Source organism: Euleptes europaea, chromosome 10 (genome assembly GCF_029931775.1).
Source record: "Euleptes europaea isolate rEulEur1 chromosome 10, rEulEur1.hap1, whole genome shotgun sequence".
Lineage (NCBI taxonomy): Eukaryota > Metazoa > Chordata > Lepidosauria > Squamata > Sphaerodactylidae > Euleptes > Euleptes europaea.
Window position 1 is genome coordinate 77,096,423 of NC_079321.1, and position 22,603 is coordinate 77,119,025.

At 41.2% G+C, this 22,603-nt stretch overlaps 1 protein-coding gene across 1 annotated transcript in view; it reads left to right on the forward strand.

Moving 5' to 3' along the window:
• LAMA2 (laminin subunit alpha 2) overlaps positions 1-22,603 on the forward strand; it is a 599,384-nt gene that overhangs the window by 484,282 nt on the left and 92,499 nt on the right. Inside the window, exons 39-41 of the mRNA XM_056856226.1 lie at positions 533-696; positions 1,672-1,810; positions 7,746-7,848. Coding sequence (XP_056712204.1) covers positions 533-696; positions 1,672-1,810; positions 7,746-7,848 — 406 coding nt within the window. The remainder of the gene's footprint in view (positions 1-532; positions 697-1,671; positions 1,811-7,745; positions 7,849-22,603) is intronic.

The following is a 22,603-nucleotide window of genomic DNA, read 5'->3' on the forward strand; positions in this document are numbered from 1 at the left end:
TAAGTTTAATACAGTTGGTGCGCTGGCACAATAAGACAGGTTTTCATAAAAAGTAGGGGAAATCAGAGTAAACTGATTGAGCTAATATTTATGAAAACTACAGTATCTGCAGTGCAAACCATGGACTGAATCCAATGAATGTTGAACAAAATGAGTTAATAAGAGCTGGTCTCTCTCCTCTCGATGTGCAGCCTTCTGTAGCCTCACTATAAGTTGTAGTGCTGGGTGGGGGGGAGCTGTAGCAATTAAGTAATAGATTAGTTTTTTATATTTTCTATAACCACCCCCTAAGATTTTATTAGTTAAGGTTGTAAAGCTGAAAGAGTCTGATGTTGCTGCATCCATCCACTTCTAAAGGTAAGCAGGTATGAGCCGGGCCAGCACTTGGATAGGAGGCTCCCTGAAAACCAAAGCCCTGAATTCACTAGATAATGATAAACAGATAATTTTAAAGCCATGGGGGGGGGGGCATTTAACAGATAGAAATCTTGTATTCAGAAGCCTAAACCTTCTTTTGTTTTGTGGTTCTCAGTATGTGGATGATGTTCAGGACAAAATAGGTCCATTGTCTGATGAGCTAAAGGATAAAATAGATGATCTGTCTCAAGACATCAAAGATAGGAGACTTCCAGAAAAGGTGTTGGAGGCAGAGAATCGTGCAGCACAACTGAATGATTCATCTGCGATACTGGATGGGTATGTTAACCAAGAGTTTTTAATTTTTATGTGAAATAGAATATTCTGTAAAATTCTCTTAATAATAAAAGTCTGTTTAATATTTTATTCTAGAATAAATGAAAGACTGTGGTGGATCAAACTAATGATCCATGTAATTGAGCATTCTGTTCCACACAGTGCCAACTTGATGCCCCTGGAAGGACCACAAGTGGAACTTAGAGCCCAAATCCCACCCCTATTGTTGCTTTCTAGCACTGGTACTCAGAGGGTTGTTTCCTCTCAGCTTGTAGGTTCTATTTAGTCATTACAGCTAATAGCCATTGATAGACCTGTCCTTTTTACACTAGGAAATTTCAGACTTGTCATTGCATCATTGTGGTCTTTCCAAGTTGAAGTAACAACCGTCCAGTTATTCCCAGATACAAGAGATAGGGCCCAGGTTGTGATGTTCAGCATTGTCTTCAGTTTCATGGCAAGCAGCTAAAATTGAAAGGGGTAAAACTAAGTTATTCAGAAACTTCTGGCAACTAGGACTATCAGAGTCGTAAATATGCCACTGCTTGTATCACTTCATAAGTGGCCAGTGTTTCAGCCTCTGATACCACAATTCATAGGGTTGCCATCCTCCAGGTGGTGGCTGTAGATCTCCCACTATTATCACTGATCTCCAGAAGACAGAGATCAGTTCACCAGGAGAAAATGGGTGCTTTGGTAGACTGTATGGCATTATACCCCAGTGAAGTCCCTCCTCTCCCAAAACCCTGCCCTCTACAGCTCCACCCCCAATATCTCCTGGTATTTCCCAACCCGGAACTGGCAACCCTAACAATTTACCTGCTGTGTGGACTGGCCTTAGCCAGTGCAGGCATGTTCATAGTTTCTGATGAGAATCAAGTTGGTGAGTAAAATGACTATACAGGTTGAAGGTTGTGTGTTTTAGTTTTACTTTCCCTTGTACTGTTAAAAGTTGCCTTGTCTTTTAAATCCCAACAGGATCCTCGATGAAGCTAAAAACCTCTCATTCAATGCTACAGTAGCTTTTAAGGCCTACAGCAACATCAAGGACTTTATTGATGAAGCTGATGGAATTGCCAAAGGAGCTAAAGCTCGTGCCAATGAAGCTATACGACTGGTAAGAGAAAGTGAGAATCTCTTAGACAGGAAAATAAAAATACAATCTCACCAGTTAGAATCTGACATACTCTTTCTGGATATACAAGTAAATTCATATCAGGCCCGATTAACATTATCTATAAAAGCATGGGTTCTGTTGCATATATGGTTCTTTTAATACTTCTCTGACTAATATCTGAGTCTGCATTCAGATAATTATGGCAGATTACATAGTTTTGCACCATACTGGTGACATCTCTCTGTCCAATAAGAAACGTGGCACAGGTGTGGTATGTAACCATGCAGTTTTTCTTAAATGGGTGGGTGAATGATGTCCAATACCAGCTTAGGAGCAATCATGATGGAACAGACAACTGCACCAATCTAGGTAATGTGTTTACCAGGCCTTACAGTGGAAAATATTTGAAGAATAGGGTAAATGATGAATGCAGTAAATAAACGATTTAGGGATTAGAAAGTCTATCTGTTTGTGGCAGGAGACCAGGAAACAAATCAGACAAATTAAGGTAGTTGCTGTGGGACATGTCAGACAGTTAGTGAAGCTGTAGATTACACTGTGAAATCCAACTAGCTATACCAGCACATAAATGCTTAGAAATGGCTGTATATTATTACAAGTATACTGCAACAATGTTATACAGTAATTGTATTACAGGCAAATAGAGTGAAAGTTCTTACAACCTTGGGCACTACTGTTTCAGTAGACAAGAAAAATATATTCTATAAAAATATATTCTATAAAACAATATATAAACAGCAAGAAAGCAGAATCACATTACTATTTTTGTTTGTAAACACATCCAGGTTCAGCCTTCTTGTTACAAAAATGTAAAATGAAATAGAATTAAAATTGTGGCTTTCCCCCACTTCTGCTGCAATACATAGATCTCAGTATGGGGCAAACTACCCTTTTCATGTTTCATCCCAACCTTCCCCCCCCCCCCGGAAACTCAGAGGCAGCCTCTATTTTATCATCTCAACAACTCTGTAAGGAAGGTTAAGCTGAGAGATAGTGATTGTGTGTGTGTGTGTGTGTGTGTGTGTGTAAAGTGCAGTCAAGTCGCAGCCGTCTTATGGCGACCCCTTTTGGGGTTTTCATGGCAAGAGACTAACAGAGGTGGTTTGCCAGTGCCTTCCTCTGCACAGCAACCCTGGACTTCCTTGGTGGTCTCCCATCCAAATACTAACCAGGGCTGACCCTGCTTAGCTTCTGAGATCTGATGAGATCAGGCTAGCCTGGGCCATCCAGGTCAGGGCTGAGAGATAGTGATTGGTGCATGGTAACCCACTTTGCATTGTGACTATACGTCTTCATCTGATTTTACAAAGTACAGCAGACTTAAGCTTGCTTCATTTGAAATGACAAATCATTAGGTATGTGCATACCAAAATTCTTGAACCGAAACTATATCCAAAAATGTAATTTTGGATCATTCTGTGTATTTATGGAATGAAAAATGGAATTTACGAACTTTGTGGAATTATGCAATTAGGTGGAATAGGGGATCTTTCCAAACTTCTAATATCCTTATGCATTAGTTTCTGAATGTTCCATTTTGTTGACTCTACAGACTCACTGTATGTAATCCTCCTTGAGTCCATGTGAGAAAGGCAGACTATAAATAACATAAATAAAATAAAATTTTCTCTTTTGTTGCTGTTAAGTCACAGCTGACTTATGCCAACCCAGTAGGGTTTTTAGATGTTTGGAGGTGGTTTGCCATTGCCTGCCTCCACCTCACAACCCTGGTATTCCTTGGAGGTTTCCAATCCAAATTCTAGCCAGGGTCACTAAATAGGGTCCTTAAAATCAAGGGTCCATAAAATCCACTTAAAATCTGTCCAATCCACTTAAAATGGGGGGGGTGTCTTTAGGAGATGGGGAGGACATGTCACCCCACATCGTTGGTGGTCTTTTCTCTACAAACATCCTCTCCATACTTTCGGAAAGAATTCCAATTCCCCCCATAGGAAATAGTGGAGAACAGAATGTCTGGGGGCACCTTGTTCAAGGGTCTGTTAAGTCAGTCTCCATTATCAATCCCCTTAAAACTTGAGAGGTCCTTAGGGGAGATGGTGATCTTGGTTCCCTGAAGATTTGAAGAAGCAGAAGAGTTGTTTTTTATACCCCACGTTTTCTATCTTAAGGAGTCTGTAAGCCACATTAGGCACCTTATGATGTAGGTGGGGCTGAGAGAGTTCTGAGAGAACTGTGACTGGCCCAAGGTCATCCAGCAGGCTTCATGTGGAGGAGTGGGGAATCAAACCTGGTTCTCCAGATTAGAGTCTGCTGCTCTTAACCACTATACCACGCTGGCTCTTTGCTCTAAAAACACCCACTCCAAACACCCAGAAGTCCCCCAAAGGAAACAATGGGCCAGTCAAGCAAGCACATCTATCTGTCTGTTAATAGTATTATTATTAGTATTATTAACTGTTCAGATTCCTTCAAAGAACACTGAGCAACCCATTGCTTATGGATCTGAAGACAGAATGAACAGACATAACCTGATGTGGCAAAGTGCTCTTGCTCCTGAACTGAGTGAAACAGACCATCTACTAGCATAGTTAAGATACCGAATAAAAGAGAAAAAATGAATGATTCACATTTCAGGACTAGAGTAGTTTAGCTTGTTTTTGGTTTTTTAATGAAGACATTAGGGTTTTTTCCCCTGACAATATTGCAACAATTTATATTTACTTTATTAAAATGTTTGTACCACCCTTCCCACTTTTCACAGAGGGTCAATTCAGCTTAAAATTAGTGTGAATCAACCATTACCTATCTAGTCTGCTTTTATCCCACCCTTCCTCCTAGGAGCTCAAGATGGCTTACATGATCCTCCCTTTCCAGATTTATCCTCACCTCAACCCTGTGAGGTGATGGAGGCTGAGAAAGAGTGACTGGCCCAAGGACACCTAGCAAACATCATGGCCAAGTGGGGAATCTAACCCATATCTTCCAGATAACTAGCCTGACAGCCATAACTGCTCCACCACAGTGGTGTATGCCTAATATTTCTATTGTTACTATTTTAATGCCATCAAAATGGTATCCAAAACAATGTAGAAAACAAGTACAGAACAATTTAAATGTAAAATATTGCTGTAGTGTAAATGTAAAATGTTGCTGTAGTGCAACAATACAGCAATATTTAATGATCTGTGAATGCAGCCTTAATTTAGTTTCTTCTGCTGCTGCGGTATTGGTATGCTTTTATCACCATAAGAAACTAAATCAAGGCTGCATTTGCAGACCATTAAATATTGATGTACTGTTGCACTACAGCAGTCATTTGCAACGGGATTTTCCTGTGTGGATCAAGATGATCCAGGAGGTGCTTTAGCACAATGATAGCACAATACCCAACAATGTGTTGAGGGAGCCTAAATCACTTTAATACAGCATTAAATGCTGTGTATTCCACAGAACAGGAGTTAGGGCCAAACCAGACACAACCTTGGTCATGTGTTTGCCATGGGGACTGGCAGCCATACACCAGCTTCCAGCCCATGGTGACAGCTGACTGTAAATGTGCCACAGAGACTCAGTTCTAGTCAGAATGTTGGCAACAAGGGGCTCCTTCCCCCTGTGCCATTTTCCAGACCCAGTGGGGCAAATAACACCCCTTGCCATTTCAGGTCAGAAAAATAGCATGGGGGAAGATGCTCTCATGCCACTGACCTAACCAAAATAGGGGCCCTGTCATGCATTTACAAGAAGCTACCACCAGCAACTGTCCAATGGCTGCCAGTCACGGTGGCAAACACACGACAAACATTGCTTCTGGTTTGACCCTTAGAGAACACACAGTTCTGTGCCTGAAAGAACTCAATTCGGAAAAAGCTAAAATAGGGAGCAGCACTTCTGAATCATATCAAACAAGATACTTCAACCTTTAAAAGTAAAAAAAACAACACTTTGAATTGGATCTGCAAGCATATTGCTGCTAGCCATTTAAAAATGAATACAAGTTTGACTTGTATTTTGGAAACATGCCTATAGGTAGAGCATCACTTTCAGTGACACCACTACTTGTAGATGAAGCAGGTGCTTGGTGGACTGAGTGACATCACATTTCCTTTTTCAATTAGAACAGTTCTTCTAATGATTAAGGAGATCTTGAGTATATTTCTACATGAATCATTGTCTCGCTGATTTCCATCTTACTTCTGAACATAGCTATTCTGAACACCTTAAAATGGCTGAAATATCTGCTAGAGGCAAGGGGCTCTCACATGAGCTGACATTCCATGTACTCACAGGAATGCATTGCAGTTCCACTGAATGAATGGGAAAGCACATGAATGATGGAGCTGACAGAGGCTATTTCCACATGCAGTTAGCTTTTTGATCGGGGTGGATAATAAGATCTTATCATGAGTCTGTTACCAGACTGAAAGACTACAATAGCACAATTTCACTGTTAAAATCATTTGTTAAGGCATAATATTTTCTGCACGCTAATTGGATCACATCTTAGAAGCTCATTAATAGAACTACTTTTAATTAACTTACCTGTCACTAGTAAATAAACTCTTGGAGACTGATTAGAAGAACAAACTTGGGTCATATCGTAAAGCAGACAGTGTTGCTAGCTGTAAGCATACTCTTGATAACAAGGTAACATTGAAAATTGTGCCAATTTGTGGCCTTGCCACAAATATGTAATTAACAAGCTCTTCTTTTTAAGATCTGATGTACATTAAACTATACGAAAAGATAATTACAGATTTAAAATGTTTAGATGATTGAGCCTACAGACTATTTTTAAACTTTTAATTTTTCTTCCTATTTAAGAACTTGTAAACCACAACTTGTAATCTTCCAAGCAAAATGCAGCTCAGAAGCTTGATAAACTTCCTACACACATACATACATGTAGGAAATGTCCAGGTTGGGAAATGTTGGGTGCTTGAGGGTGAAGCCTAAAGAGGTGGAGTTTAGGGAGGGGAAAGACCTCAGCATGCTATAATACCTATCCTATTCATTCACTCGAACAAGAGCTGATGTCACCAATTTAATGAGTTATATATTTAAATATAAATTGTTTATATTTAAATATAAATTGCCTATAATCATAAATGCCTTTGCAAGTTGGTCCAGAAAGTCATACCAAATTTGGCTTATTTTCAGAAGTTAAAGTGGTTTCAGATTCTTAACTTCAAGTCATCATCCTAGGCAGACATGTGGAACTGGCAGCAAGATAAACAGACGATCCCCCATGATCCTTTTCTGCTAGCAAAAGCTCACAGGGTGGAAAGGAGGGAATGATGAAGCATCTCCTGCTACCACGTGTGTGCTCAAGAGCTGATTTGCCCCTGGCACACACTATTTTTTAGCTGAGTGCTGTTTTTAAGGCGAGGTTGGGAATTCTTCCTAACCCAAGTCACATTTAATGTTTAATCTAATCAGACCCCTGGACACATAAACCAAAAGCAGATCTTCTGTTTTCTCAAGAAACGGGTTTAATATGATGACGTCTTTGAGTGAGGTGAGGTCAATAAAATTTCCAGCAGACTGTTGTGACTCCCATTGGGATTTGTTTGTGTAGGAGTGCAATAAGAAAGCATGCTAGTATCCATGCATACATTCGAACTACTCCATTTATTTTGTTTGATACTCCTGCTGTTCATTGTTCAGACATATTGCGAACTATCAATTGGTTATGTACTTGCTTATATAAGCAGCACACACATACACGTGCTACAGATCTATGCAGACTGTTTACCTGTAACAAAAATATATTAAATAGTTCTGAGTTGTAGGATATATATCATACGAAAATTTAATTAAAGCACATTGGTGATCATTGGAAATTTTCATGACTGGCTAAGTTGCCATGTTTTAACCTTTTTAGGATTATAAACTTCTCCTGAGCTGCTGGTTAGCACACATTTGGTGACGCTGCATGTTGTTTTTTTCCCTGTAGGCATCTGGTCCAGAAGGATCACTAAAGGACAGGGCCAAGAGTGCTCTGCAGAAAAGCTTCAGAGTTCTTAATGATGCGAACAGGCAAGCAAATGAAATTAAAGGTTTGTATTTTCTTTTTAAAAAATAACTAGGTTTCACTGAGAAGCTAATGAGATTTGCTGTGATCTTCATGTTCAGACACCTATATGCGAAAATGTTTTGATTTACAATTGTCTTTATATTGTTTACAGATATTGACTTAAATTGTGTACCCATCTAAAGCAACAGGCTATGAGAGGTGCAGGTTCAAATCCCACTTCAGTCATGATGTTGTTTAGTGGTTTTGGACAACTTGCTATTTCTTAGCTTTTGCTTCGCATCTGTAAAAAAGGGGGGGCAATAAAAATAATGGCCTACAATCACATATGCAGTTGAGAGGATGAATGATAATAACAAGATTCTCTCTCTCTCTGACCTGAGAATTAGGGACAGGGTAGTTTATGTGAGAATGAATAAATAATGTGTTTAAAATATCATGAACAGAAGGGAGGTTCTGGCAGAAGGCAAAGGAGGCCAATAAAAGGGAGGGGGAGTTCAAGAGGAAGGAAAAGTGATTTCTAGCTATTACATCACAGTATCTTCATCTAATTTTATTCTCACAAAAGCCTGTGAATTAGTGAGAGTGTTGCTGAGGAATATCCAGTGACCTGTAAAGGCAGCCACTGAATCTGGGCCTGTCATAGCAACACAACTGAATCTAAGCAAAGAAGTTTGTATTATATTGCAACAAGCAGTTGTTAACATAATATTCATATACTAGTATGCCCAGTTCTCATCCAAGATTCTCTCATTCACACTCAGCACTAACTGAAAATTCTGCCTTTTTGAAGCCATTGTATCCCAGCGCATAGGTTTCTTATAAAATTACAAATTAGGAACTCATGTGTGGTCAGGAAACTCTATTGCAGGTTAATTGGAAGGCTATGAAGCTGATTTTTCTTTTTCATTAGAAAGTTCCAGCAGTGATGAAACTGCTTTGCCAAGATATAATGCTTTAATGTTTTCCCCAGTGCTCAGTACTTGTATATATGGTAATATATTGTCACACATTTCACCCTCCCTGCAGGAGTCAGTTAAGATTGTGGCCTGAAGAGAGATAAAGCAGAGTTAGAAGCTGAAATTAATTGTTTTTATTTGCTTTGTGGCTTTTGCTCTAAGGTTATTATATTATAGGTGCTATTAACATAATCCCTTATCAGTGGCTTGGCATTTCTAGGTTAGGAAGGAAACTGAGGTAAAAACATATAGAGAAAAGCCTTAAAATTTCCCCAAATCCCTGTAGGAAACTAGAATTGAAAGACAAATGATAGGGACTCCATAAAGAGCTAGTAGGCAGGTGATCATTAGTTTAGAATTTCTCTCTCTGCACTACAGGTAGTAGTACATTAGTTAAAGTAATGAAAACCTGTAAACCACTCAAGTAATATATCTTCCAGGAAGCCAATCGTGGGCTATGACAGAGATGGGAATGTTTTCTTGCTACGTTATGACATCTACCTGATTTGTAGCCCATTACATAAGGTATAAAATGGCTGTTAATCAGGAAAATGCCATATATTACCACAAAAAATTGCTGAAATAGTCCTTACAGAGCAAAATGTCTGATGGCAATGATTAAAATGGAGATTTACTCATTTCTCTCTCTCTATGAGGTTGGAAAGGGGGGGAAGCTAGTGGGAGAAGTAGATGCTACAACTAGGATTTTGCACAAATCAGATTTTCAAGACCATGCCTGTGAATGAGTGAATGCTGTTTTCCTAAAAGTAGGATTCTTTGTTTTCCAGTACACAGCCTTCTGTCTTACATGAAAAAAATACTTTTAAAACATAGTTGTATATGAAAAAAATATATTTCCCACAGCTATGCATTATTTCTGGAGGCCATATATGTAAAAGGCTCTTTGACACTTTATACATGCCAAATTAGGGCCAGAATCGATGTTCACATTTTCTAAGAGTTGGTTCCAGATTCCCCAGACTCAGCTCAGGTTCCCTGCAGCCACACAGCAGCGACAGGGAATGGCTACTAAAAAATAAAACACAGCCTGTCTGGGCTCACAATGCCTTCTCAGAGGAGGAAGGGCTCCTGCCTCCCCCTCCCCCATTTTCTGTGCTGCACCTTGTCAATAAGAAAGCTCTGAATTTATGGATTTCTAACCAGCGAAAATAGTGTGGCAAGGAAAAAGTTTAGATATATTCTTGCTTGCTGTCTCACCGAAGTAGTAGAAATGGTACAGAAGTTGTAGCCACACCACTGAGGTAATGATAACTGTCCCTTTATGCTTAAATGGTGGTAAGGATTGGTGCTCAGTTCTGCAGGCACCAAACTGCTTTGTTGTGTGTCCAAAGTAGTAGATATGAGTAGAGGTGTACAGTCAAATATTGTTGACCCAATAAGATGCCCAATATTTATGGTATGAGGTTGGCAATGTCCGCCATTGCTGCTTTCTTCCCAACAGGACTCTTGATTCTGATGTCAGGAAGACAGCAGCAGCTGGGGAACAGGAACCACTCTGTTGGGCCTCAGCCCTTTACATTTTAAAGGGGCATTATTTTATATGGATGGCCCTGTCTACCCCATAGAAAATAATGCCCCTTTAAAATGTAAAGGGCCAAGGGCCAATTCCTAACTGTAAGGCATGGATTTAGAAGGGTGTAACTCTGTTTAGGATTACACTATTAGTACTCTCTTGAAATGCAGCAGTTTCACAAAACTGGTCAAAACATAAAAAACATTTTTGTGTACCATACTTATAAAGTTGTGCTTCTGGTTTATTTTTTTTCTCTGTCGCTTTATTTTTCTATATGTATTTAACTCTGTTTTCTGATAATTATCTTTGTATTTTGGATAAAGTCCCATAAGCTCTAGCTCACTTAACAGCTGCAAAATGTATGATATCAGCAAAAAGGATGCACTTTTCACAATAAATCAGTGTCACCAGAGTATATAATTAGAACAGAGTCCCTGAAATCTGTGGCTACACAGGTTATTCTTAATTTATATGACAGTTCATAAACAACTACAAATATCAGATTTCTGAGGGTGGTAGTTTCAAATTGTTTCTTATAGTATCTTGTGTGATTTTGTGTACTTTTGGAATGTTCTCCTAAAAAAACTTAGTTTTGAAGTCTGGAAGAAAAAAACACCCTATAAGTTTCTACCTCCTTTTCTCTGCCAGTGCCTTGGACCTGGACAGAGATTTCTGCATCAGAGAAATTTCAAGCGTCACCAGACACCATAACATTGGTGGATACCATCCCATTTAGGACATTGTGCCCTCTGGGGGAAAGGTAGACCATTACTACACCTTTGCCATTCCTTGACAATATCTGAGGTGGAAAGAATGGCTTGATTTAAAATAAGAGGGCAACTCTCATGTTACTCATTGGATTAATCATCTCCAGAATCTTTTATGACTGATTTATGGTGACCACTTAGCATTTTCAAGGCAAGAGACATTCGGATGTGGTTTGCCATTGCCTGCCTCCGTGTCACGATCCTGGTATTCCTTGGAGGTCTACCATCCAAATCCTAGCCGAGGTCAGGGCTGAGAGTGTGTTGACTGGCCCAAAGTCACCCAGCAAGCTTCCATGGCATGAGTGGGGATTTGAACCTGAGTTTCACAGGTCCTAGTCCGACATCTTAACCATTACACCACACTGGCTCTTGTGACTATTAGAGATGCAAATAAAAGTTGAAGCTGCAATTTGGGTTTTTTCTTCCTATATTGCCTTTCTTAACAGACCTCTCAGTTTCTGCATCAGGCATTACTTTTGGGGGGACAGTAAGTAATTCACACAACAAAATGACATCACCATTCCTGCTTTCTTGTTGGTGGGTCTCACTTAAACTCCCATGAAAACAAGTATTCTCTTGTGCATTGGCAGGTTCTTGTCTTCTTATTCTTCTTACCACTTTATTCATTATTCAGCTGTTGGGATGCTAAGGAGTTGCTACTCAAGCAGAGGTGCATCATCTGCTGTGAACACATCAAATGTCTTCTTATTTATTTCTTTACTGGTACACAAGTTGAGTATTGTGAGCTGTGTTCTACTGTGTCTGACTACATTAAGGTCCTTATTTGTGGTTAATTGCTTCCTTACAAACTTAATGTCTATTATTCTAGCAAATACACAAGAAATGGATTTTATTTTCTGTAAAACTAAGGAAAAATATTTGAAAACATGAACACATGAAGCTGCCTTATACTGAATCAGACCCTTGGTCCATCAAAGTCAGTATTGTCTACTCAGACTGGCAGCGGCTCTCCAGGGTTTCAGGCAGAGGTCTTTCCCATCACCTACCTGCCTAGTCCCTTTAACTGGAGATGCCGGGGATTGAACCTGGGACCTTCTGTATGCCAAGCAGATGCTCTACCACTGAGCCAAACAAAACAGTCTAGATTATGCTCTCCATCTAAACAGAAATGATTAAAAGAAAATGTTCTTTGGGTTTAGTTTCACTACAGGTGACCAAAATGTAGCCTTTCAAAAAATTTATCACCAATAAAACTTACCAATTTCTTTAAATATTAATAGAGAATATAGGAGATTCCATCCATTATGCATAGGAGTCCCTCAGGAAATTTATTTTGCCTTTTTCTCTTTCTAATGTTTAGAAAACAATTAAAATGTGTTTGAGATGTTAAGAGGGAAAATATTAAGCAGATAGAGTTTGAATATTGAAAATTGGAAGAGCCGCACAAATTAAACTTATTAAAAGTCATAAAAATAGTCTGGTTCTATGGTTACAATGCTAGAAACATTTCAAAGCAAGGTGATTCTGAAATGTAAAAATGGGATAATTGGTATAATTGGGGCAAACTGCACAGAAGGGAAGCAGTCAGCAAAACAGACATTGGGCAGAACTGCTGAAATAACCATGGGAAATGCATCTGTTATGTGGAAGCTAATTTTAAAGGCCTTTTATATGTTATGCATTTTCAAAAAAAAAACCTATGAGAACTTGGAATTATATTTGAAAAGTGGTATTGTAGAACAAGTCTGATTAAAACTCCATTTAAGAATATTCAATTGTACAAGACACTACTGTCATTTATATTGCTAGACGGGACAAAAACCTTCAATCTATCCACACCTGCATCCCATACACATTCATTTGAAAGTGTTGTTGTCACTCCTGCAACTGTTTTCCCTAATCCATTTTTCTAGCAGAGATTTGAGGATCAAGTTAGTGAAGGGAACAGCAAATCAGATTAGATTTGTGGCACTTGGAAGGGTTTTTTCCTGATTTAAAGTGCACCCCCAAAGGTGCTGTCTTGTACATAGGAGAACAAGGATCGCTTGTGATGCCTACATGTTTCCCACATGCCACAAATAAGTTCAGGAAGAACAATTTAGATAAGAAAAATGGCACAGGAAAATTTAAACCCCCTGCCCTCTCCAGAACCATAGCCCAGATCCAATTTGCCCTCATGTAAAAACATGTACAAATATGCAGGAGATGTGCAGTCAGGTCTCCTGCCATTTTGTTTTGCCTTGAAACACAAATATACTGTAACTTATTTTAACAGTATATGTCATCATTCTTTGTCAAATTATAAGAAAATATTTCCTTTCACTTTCAGAAAATATGTAGAACAATCCCAATTTTTCCCATTGGTTTTTTTTTATCCTTTTTAGCAAATATTTCAAGAGTAAGCCTCATCCTATCTCAGTGTTTGGCAAAGGTGTTGTTTCTTTTACACTGTAAGCACTTGTCCCCGTAGTACTCCTTAAAGCAACAGGTAGTCCAGACAGGTAGTCCAGAAAGGGTTGACTTTATTAGAAAACATACAGGTATTCAGAGCTTGTAGAAGTATAAAGGCAGGAATGGGGGGGCAGGGATATACAGCAGAATATATGGAGGAATAGTGGTCATACAGGTCATATCAGATAGTACAGGTTGACATGGCAACCCCCAGGGTAACGGTGCCAGGCTCCCACGGGCATCGAAGGCTGGAGAGGAATGCAACGGTTAGAGAAACCATCCTTGAGTAAAACATCTGCAAGAAGACAAAACACTGAGAGAGGAGAGCAGGCCTGACATATACAGAGGTCATTTTGCAGTCCAGTCAGGAAGCTATGCAGTCCAGTCTGGGGCTATCAAATGTATTTACTTACTTTTTACACCACCTTTTCCCCAAGGGAACCCAAAGCGGCTTACATTGTTTTTGTAGTGAAATGTGAACCTCTACTGGGACTAAGGAAGAGGGAAGGAGCCAGAAGTCCTATCAGAAAATGTGGGGAAGCTAGGGTTACCAACTTCCAGGTGGTGGCTGGAGATCTCCTTGGATTAGAACTAGGGTTGCCAACCCCTGGGTACTAGCTGGATATCTGCTATTACAACTGATCTTCAGCTGACAGAGATCAGTTCACCTGGAGAAAATGGCCGCTTTGGCAACTGGACTCTATGGCATTTTAAAAAAATAAATATTTTATTTATTTTATATTGAGGGTGCAAAAGGTAAAAAAGGAATGGGTAAACAGGGTATCTGTCAAAAGATAAAGAAGGAAAAGAACATAAACACTTCCTCTTGAGAGATTAATCGAGCAGACTACATTATAATTTTATAACTTTTGGGTTAGCTATTATCCAAGCAAAAATATAAGTACATTCAAAAAATAAACATCCTACATATTTTATAACTATCCAAACAATTTTCTACTCTGCACTGAGAAGCTACCTTGTGATTATATGATGTTTAATTTTTAATGTTATTTCAATTAACCTTCAGCCTCAACATATCTATAGAACAATTTCCATTTGTTGTTAAGTTGATCATAGGTCACCTCATCAGTTATATTCATTGTGTGGGTCATTTTGGCCATGACTGCATACTCTGTTAGTTTGTCTTTCCATTCCTCCACCTCAGGGAGGGATGGTTGTTTCCATCTTTTTGCAAGGATAACTCTAGCCGCAGTGGTAGCATACTTGAACAGGTCTTTAAGTTGTGGAGACAATTCCATTGGCATTACACCTAACAACAAGCTCTTAGGATCCAGCATAAATTTTTGTTGGAACATCTTCTGTAGTTCTTTATGAATCACTTTCCAGTAAGACTGCAACATTGGACGAGTCCACCATACATGATAATAGGAACCGTCTAGGGTTTTGCATTTCCAGCAAGCTCCTTGTCTCTTTTCTTTTTAATTGCTCATCTTCTGTATCATATTGGGAGTAAGATACCATCTATAGAACATCTTGTACCAGTTTTCTTTAACTTCTTGACTAGCAGTGAACTTCAACTCTGTTGTACACAATCCTTTCCATGTTTCCATTGTTACCATTTCTCCAAAATACTGCATCCATTTAATCATGTTTGTTTTCACTTGTTCCATTTCAGTGTCATATCTTAACAGCAATTTATATATCTTCCCAAGCAAGTGGTCCTGACTTTTAGTTATTATAGTTTCAAATTCCATTAATGTTCTCATCGTACTGGATTTTAGACAATATTCTTTAAGCTTCGATCTTAACTGTAGGTATGTTAGCCAGTTCAAATATTTGTTTTCTTTTTTTAGTGCTTATGAGTGCTTGATTTCTCCGGCCTCGCCAATCATGTCTTGATATATAAGATAAAAACCACACTTCCAAGCGAAATCTTCATGGTAGGCTTCAACCGGGGACATTATAGAGGGCAGAGAGGGACCAATCCTTCTTTTGTACTTGTACCATACTTTTAACAATGCTGGTTTAACATCACAGTCTTCAAGGGTTTGTTGTACTCTATGGCTTTGAAGTCCCTCACCTCCCCAAACCCTCCCCTCCTCAGGCTCCACCTCCTGCTGGTGGCGAAGAGGGACCTGACAACCCTAATTACTGTCAGGAGCAGGTCCTGGGAATGGTATGCCGTGGTTGCGAGCAGCTGCTGTTGTGTTCCTCGTTCAAGGTCTCGCCTGATTCCCTGTTTAGACTTCGCGCTGTGAGAAGCACCGAGTGCCCTGTTGGTCTCCTTTGGTCTCCGGGGTGGTGGTGGTGGTTACCATGGTGCCCTGTTATCAGTCTTCGTTTTGCTACTTATGTTCTGTTTCTGCCTGTTGCCTACATTAGAGTCCATTTGACTTTTAGGCTTCTGAAACCTGTTGACTTTTCTGAATAAACCTGATTTTCTGGACTAAGCATCTCATGGAATTTATTCATGAAATTATCACGGGGCTAGAGCTGACATTTGGACTCTAATCCCTATTTATACAATCCTGGTGGGCTCTTGGGTTGGGGGACAGGACGAGCTCCCCGAGGACTGCGACCTTCTACACACTGTCCTTGTTGAAGCCCTTTGGACTCGTGCGGAGGCCAACCGTTTGGGCAGCTTGGCGGTGCGCCAGTGGCTTCGTATAGCGGTGGCAGCTCCTTGGCAAACGAGGGACGCTGACCTACTGACCCGCAGCGAGCTTTTGTGGCTGGAGGGGTTGCTGGAGGATTTCCAGTCAGCACAACGGGACTTTGCTCTCCTGGCTCGGTTGTTCAGTGAGCTCGCCCTCCAAGAGGCGCAGTGCCAGCCGGCGGCCCTGATCCAAGACTGCGGGCTACCTTTCCAGATGGCCGGGGCCCCAGAGGACATCCCCGATCCTCTCCTGTGCCAACGGGATGCACAGAATGTTGCAGCTAGGACTATCATGGCTCTTATGGACCTGCCGCCGGCCACGGCAGTGGAGGCCGACGTGGAAAATTTTTTGCAACCTACGTTTGGTGCTGCATCCGCGGATCTTGCCCACCAAGTTCATCCCTTGTTGGGCAGACACAAGGACATCCTTCCAATTTTGGAGCAGGCGGCTTTACCTCTAACAACTGCTGCTGAGGCAGCCAGACTTGCGACGTGCAAAACGCTCGCTGACCAACAGCGGGCGGAGGAGGAAGCCGCGGCTCGGGCTCGAGGTGTCTTTGGGGTACGAACGGGGAGCCGTTATAAATTGGAATGATCCTTTTCTACATGGTCCCCAGAGCCCCGAGATGCGGCCCGTAGACGGCAGCTTGCAGCGGAGCTGACACAGGATCAAGAGGACAACTACGAGGATTGGAATACAAACTTCCGGGCTAGCCAAGCCTGACGGGGGGTGCTGAGGAAGAGATCCTCACTTTGAAGTATGAAAACCAAGACTTATTGGATCGTATGGGCCAAATGCAGGACCAAATTGACGTCCTGGTAAGCGAATTTGCGTGACAGCATCAGGGTCTGCCAGCCAGGAGTAAACTGGCTCAAAGGACACAGCCCTACTATTGATTGGGGGGCTGGGAAGTTGGCGTTCGACAACCCGCTGTGTGACCAATATCGATATGAGGTGGCGGTTAAAGCTGTCAACACCCCAACCCCTGCCCTGGCCTCAGAGACCTCTGATCTGCCCTCACTGCCCCTCCCCAATATCAAGACTTTGCAGATGTATTTAAAGTGCAAGAATGTGACATCTTGTCCCCCACCGCCGGACAGACTGTGCTATTGGTGGGCAATGACAAACTGTCAAAAAGTAAGATTTACCCAATGAGCCCTACAGAGAGGGGGGTGCTTCGGGACATCCTGGATAAGAACCTAGCTCGGGGTTTCATCGGTCCCTCCACTGCTCCCTTTTCTGCACCCGCTTTCTTTGTGCTCAAGAAAACTGGAGATTTGTGGTTGTGTATTGACTTTCGCAAGCTCAAGGCTGTCACACAAACCAACGCTTACCCCATCTTTCTCCTTTCAGATCTCCTCGGACAACTGAAAGAGGGACATATCTTCACTAAATTGGATCTAGTCGAAGCGTATTACAGAGTTAGGATCCGGGAGGGGGATGAGGCTCTAACCGCATTTTCAAGTTGCTTTGGGATGTTTAAATTCCTGGTCATGCCTTTTGGGTTAAAAGGGGCTCCAGGGGTCTTCATGCAACTCATTAACGTGATCCTACATGACCTTCTGTACAAAGGGGTTATAGTTTATCTGGATGATATCCTTATTTACTCTAAAACTATGGACGAACATGTTGCCTTGGTTCGAAAAGTGTTGCAACATCTCATAGACAATCAGCTCTATGCTAAGGTATCCAAGTGTGAATTTCACCAAAAGCAGTTGACATTCCTTGGCTATGTCATTTCACACCATGGGCTAACTATGGACCGTGACAAAGTGCCAGCAGTACTCGATTGGGAGCCACCCTCCACCCTTAAGCAAGTCCAGACGTTTCTTGGATTTGCAAACTTTTACAGAACATTTCTCCCCAATTTCGCTCACATTGCACTCCCCATCATGGACCTCCTTAAGACTAAGGGGAAGGGGAATGCAACTACCTTGCCCAACGCTCGAGTAAATTGGACCCCCACTGTCAAACAGCTTTTGACACACTGAAAAGCCTGTTTACTTCTGAACCTGTTTTACAACACCCAGACTGTAACCAAATGTTTATTGTGCAAGTCGATGTATCTGATGTCACCATGGGGGGAGCCTTGTTGCAGCGGGGGGAGGATGGTCAATTGCCTCCGTGCGCTTACTTCTCTAAAAAATTCACACAGTCTGAGCTCAACTGGCCCGTATGGGAAAAAGAGGCTGCTGCTGTCAAGCATGCCCTGACTGTGTGGAGACACTTCTTAGAAGGTTCCAAACTGCCATTTGAAGTCTGGAGCGATCACAAAAACCTGGAGGCCCTAACAGGGGCTCACAAGCTGTCCATGAAACAGGTGCGCTGGGCGGACTTCTTTGCCCAGTTTCGCTTCATTTTGAAACATGTACTGGGGAAGCAAAACTTACTGGCCGACGCTTTGTCTAGACTTCCCCAATATCCTACCAAAGTTGATCGGCCCACTGACTTGCTCACCCCTGCCCAGCGACGTTTATTGCCCATGCTTGCAGTGCAAACGCGATCCCAAACCCGGTCGCCACCACTGCCGTCGGAGGATGGGCAACCCTCGCGCCCAGCTGAGCCGGCAGGGTCGCCCATCTCGCTGTCTCCGCCGACCGAACAGCCTGTCATTCCCAAAGTACAGAGCCCCGGCCACTCAGCCCCACTCAGCCCCGCTCCCTCCCGGGGCACCGACTCCGCCTGCACCACCCGCCTCCACGACTCCCGGGGTTGAGGGGGTGGAGGAACTGCTGATTATCCTTCCCCTCCCCAAATCCTGGCCTCCTCAGGCTCCACCCCCAAAATCTCCAGGTATTTCCCAACCTGTGACTGGCAACCCTAGTCCAGGAATCAGAAACTACACACAAAAGGAACCCCGAGAGAAAGAAAGCCTGGGAAGGATAGGGTTTGGGGAGGGGAGAGGCCTCAGCAGAGTAAAATGCTATGGAGTCTGTCGGGAGAAAATTTTCTTTCCCCCCCTTGTAGTTCGCTATGCATGGTTTTTCTCTGCCTGCTTCACTTACCAAAAAGCAACCCAGAGAGATCTGGATAGAAAAGGATCTTGCATACAGAGAAGCACTCTTACACAGTCACTCTTAAAAAGCATTCAAACCATATGAAGAGTAAATCAAACAGTTTTATTGAACTTACAAAAAGAATATGAAGCAAAGGAGAAAGCAATACTTAACTAAATATATATGCCATAAAGTAACAGACTCACAGACAGACAGACAGTAATAAAGGCCTTTGAGTCACTTCCAAAGAGAGAGACAGAGATGGCAACCATATTCAACGGGTCTGTGATCTCTCCGTGGAAGGACAAGGACTGGGCATCTGGATCAGCCTTTTATGGGCTGGACCGTGAGGAGAGGGTCTCAAATGACCCCTCCCTGTCACATTCTTTAGGAAATGAGTTTCCACAAATCATGACTAGATTGTTTAGAAATATCTTGTTCCATAATAATTCTTTCAGTGTCCAGGTCTGCTAACTGATTGTCCTGTCCGTCCATCAATGTACCAAAACAATCTCCCCCTTTACGTGAGCAGATAATTTGTTGTCTGTTTTAGTGACCTTGCATAAATTTGGGGCATCTGATGTGCTGTGGGTGATTAACTGTTAGCAATGCAAATCTCCTGTTACTTTCTAAGGTCAGGAAGCTAATGGAAAAGTTGGGGTCAGCTAGAGGGCTGCTTTCTGAAAACCTTAGTCAAGTTTTGTGAGACTATAGGTTATAATATTAAGGTATGCATGTGGTTATTCTTAACCCAAACTCATTTAATATAAACTAATATATTTAATATGAACTAATGTTCAATACAAAAATTCTCGTGACAGAGTCCACCTTTCAAAGCAGCCATTTTCTCCAGGGAAACTGATATCTGTTGTCTGGAGGTCAGTTGTAATTCCAGGAGATCTCCAGGCCCCACCTGGAATCTGGCAGTCCTACTCCCTAGAGACCCTCGTGTGGCAGAAGGGCCCTTTTGAGCTAGCAGTCAAAGAACACAGAAGAAAGGGAAACGAGGCCTAGCATGGCAAAGTTTTCTCCACTAGATGTCTTTGAGTTTAGTGGGGCTTCATGACGACCTGACTGGAAATGGAAGACATTCATATATGCTCCCTAATTTTTGCCATGAGCCCATAAGCAGAGCAGATATTTAACTCTTTTGTATTTGCTAATGAAAAAGAAAAAAATATATCTCTTAGTCCTGGGAAAAATTCAATGAATATTTTATGCCCAAGAAAAACCTCATCCATGAAAGGGTCTGCTTTCACCAACGAAACCAGAAACGAGGGGAATCATTATAGGCATATATAAGATGGCTACATGAGTAGATCCAGATCAAGTTTATTGTATAAGGCCATAGGCTATTACAATCAAAAACAGTATAACAACAAGTTAAATATACAAAACCAGAATCATTAAAAGAATACGGAAATTAAGAAATTAAAATATGCCCATTCGGCTCTATCCAGCTTTACCACCTTTTGTGATTTCCTTTGCTTTGATTTTCTTGGCTGCCAGGCCAAACAGTGCCATTTTTCAGGAAATATAAGGGTCCATATCTGATAACAAATAGACTAATCTGTCAGCATCAGATGATAATTGTGACGCTGAAAGCATGTTTGCCAGTAACCTGTTCCCGGGCTCAGTATATAAAAGACAGGCCAGAACATAATGGGGGAGATCTTCTACTGAACCACCATATATACAAATGTGTTGAGCCAGTTTTTTTAAAAAAACGACCTGCAAGTAGCTCCATGGGCCTGGTTTGGAAAGGCAGCGATGTAAGGGCTGCTCTGAGGCTGTATGTTGTGATGTCTGCAAGGTAGGGGGCTCTAAAATGGTCTTTTTAATCCATTTGAACCATGGAGCGTATTTCGTATGGGCAGCTAGATGGCTATTTAATGCATCTTCTTTATAGACCCAACCTGCTAATTCTAAATTACTCCCTGAGGGCTGGAGTATATCGTTTGGGATGGAGAAACGGGAGATATTACCAAGGAAGTTAGATCGCTCAGTATCCTTATTTTGCTGTAGGTGAAAACTGCTTTTACTGAGTGAATCAGTGTTTTTTAAGTTATATTTTTTTCAGTGTTTTCAGGATTATAAACTGAGCTCGAGATTTCATTGAGGGGAGGCCAAGTTCTTCCCTCATCAGGGTCGCTGGTGTTCCTTTTGGCAAAGCCAAGATGCGCCACATGAACATATTCTGAATAATTTCTGAGTTGGATAGAATTTGTTATTTCCACCCCCATATTTCAATGCCATACAATAAGTGAGGAATAACCTTACTAGGATAAAGTGTGAGAGCCGGGTATATAAGAAATCCACCCCTGGTGTAATAAAATCTCAGAATAACTCCTATGGTCTTTAAGGCTGAAGACTTAATGATTGAGAGGTGGGCATTCCTGTTCAGGGTTTCACTGAATGTAATGCCCAAGTATTTAAAGAGTTTGCATTGCTCAATCTGAAGTCCTCGTATACTCCAGGGAAACTTTTTAGGTCTTTTCTTTTCCATGACCTTGGTTTTGGAGTAATTGATTGTGAGTTTTTCTTTGCTACAATACTCACCCAGGTTATTAAGGAGTCTTGGTTAAAGATAATAGAGCCATGTCGTCAGCATACAACAGAATTGAGATTTTTTGTTGGCCTACAGATGGAGGAACAGAAGCAGGATCTGTTAGCTTCGGTACTATGTCATTGATATACAGGTTAAAGAGGAGGGGCGCAAGAACACACCCCTGTTTAACACCCGTCCCTGTAAAAATTTGGAATAAATCATTTGACCTAATAACACTGCTTGATGTATACACATCCTCAAGAGCTGGGCATGTAAAAGAAGGTGAGACATGGAAGCCATGTTCTAGTATACAAGGAATAAATAAACTTACAGGGAGCTTCACTATACTAGAAGGGCTTTTATACATTTTTTACTGTTTTGTATGACAGAATTATATTATTAGGATGTGTGCTAAATTATAACTCTATGATTGACCACTGAGGAAGGCCTTCTCAGGCTGAAATGCGTTTGGTCCTTTTTGGATCCTACTTTGGTCAATGTAAGATTGTACATCACAGGTGTTTATGTTTGTATATATTGAATGTGAAAGTCTTGCGTATGCTATAGGCCTTATGTTTTTAACTTGATTGTGCACCTTATTAAAATTTATATATTTGTAATTTTAGCATTTTTCAGCTCAACCTCTTCGGTTTAGAATCAGCCTTCCTGATAACGTCAGGCAGGCTTTCATATACCACAGGACATCTAATATTTAGGTGTTTGCCTTGGTGATCCTTGGGCCATTTGTCAAATTTTGTCATTTGGTGCCTTAGTTTACAAAACGGAGATTCCTTATCGCTACAGATTCCCTTCTCCCCGTTGTGCAGCACATTTCATACTAATATAGATAAATAATGAAAAATGTTTCTGAAATGATGTTTCATCACTAATCAGCATTTTTCTTGCCAAACTGCACTCCTTACTTTTGACATATGTATTGTAAATA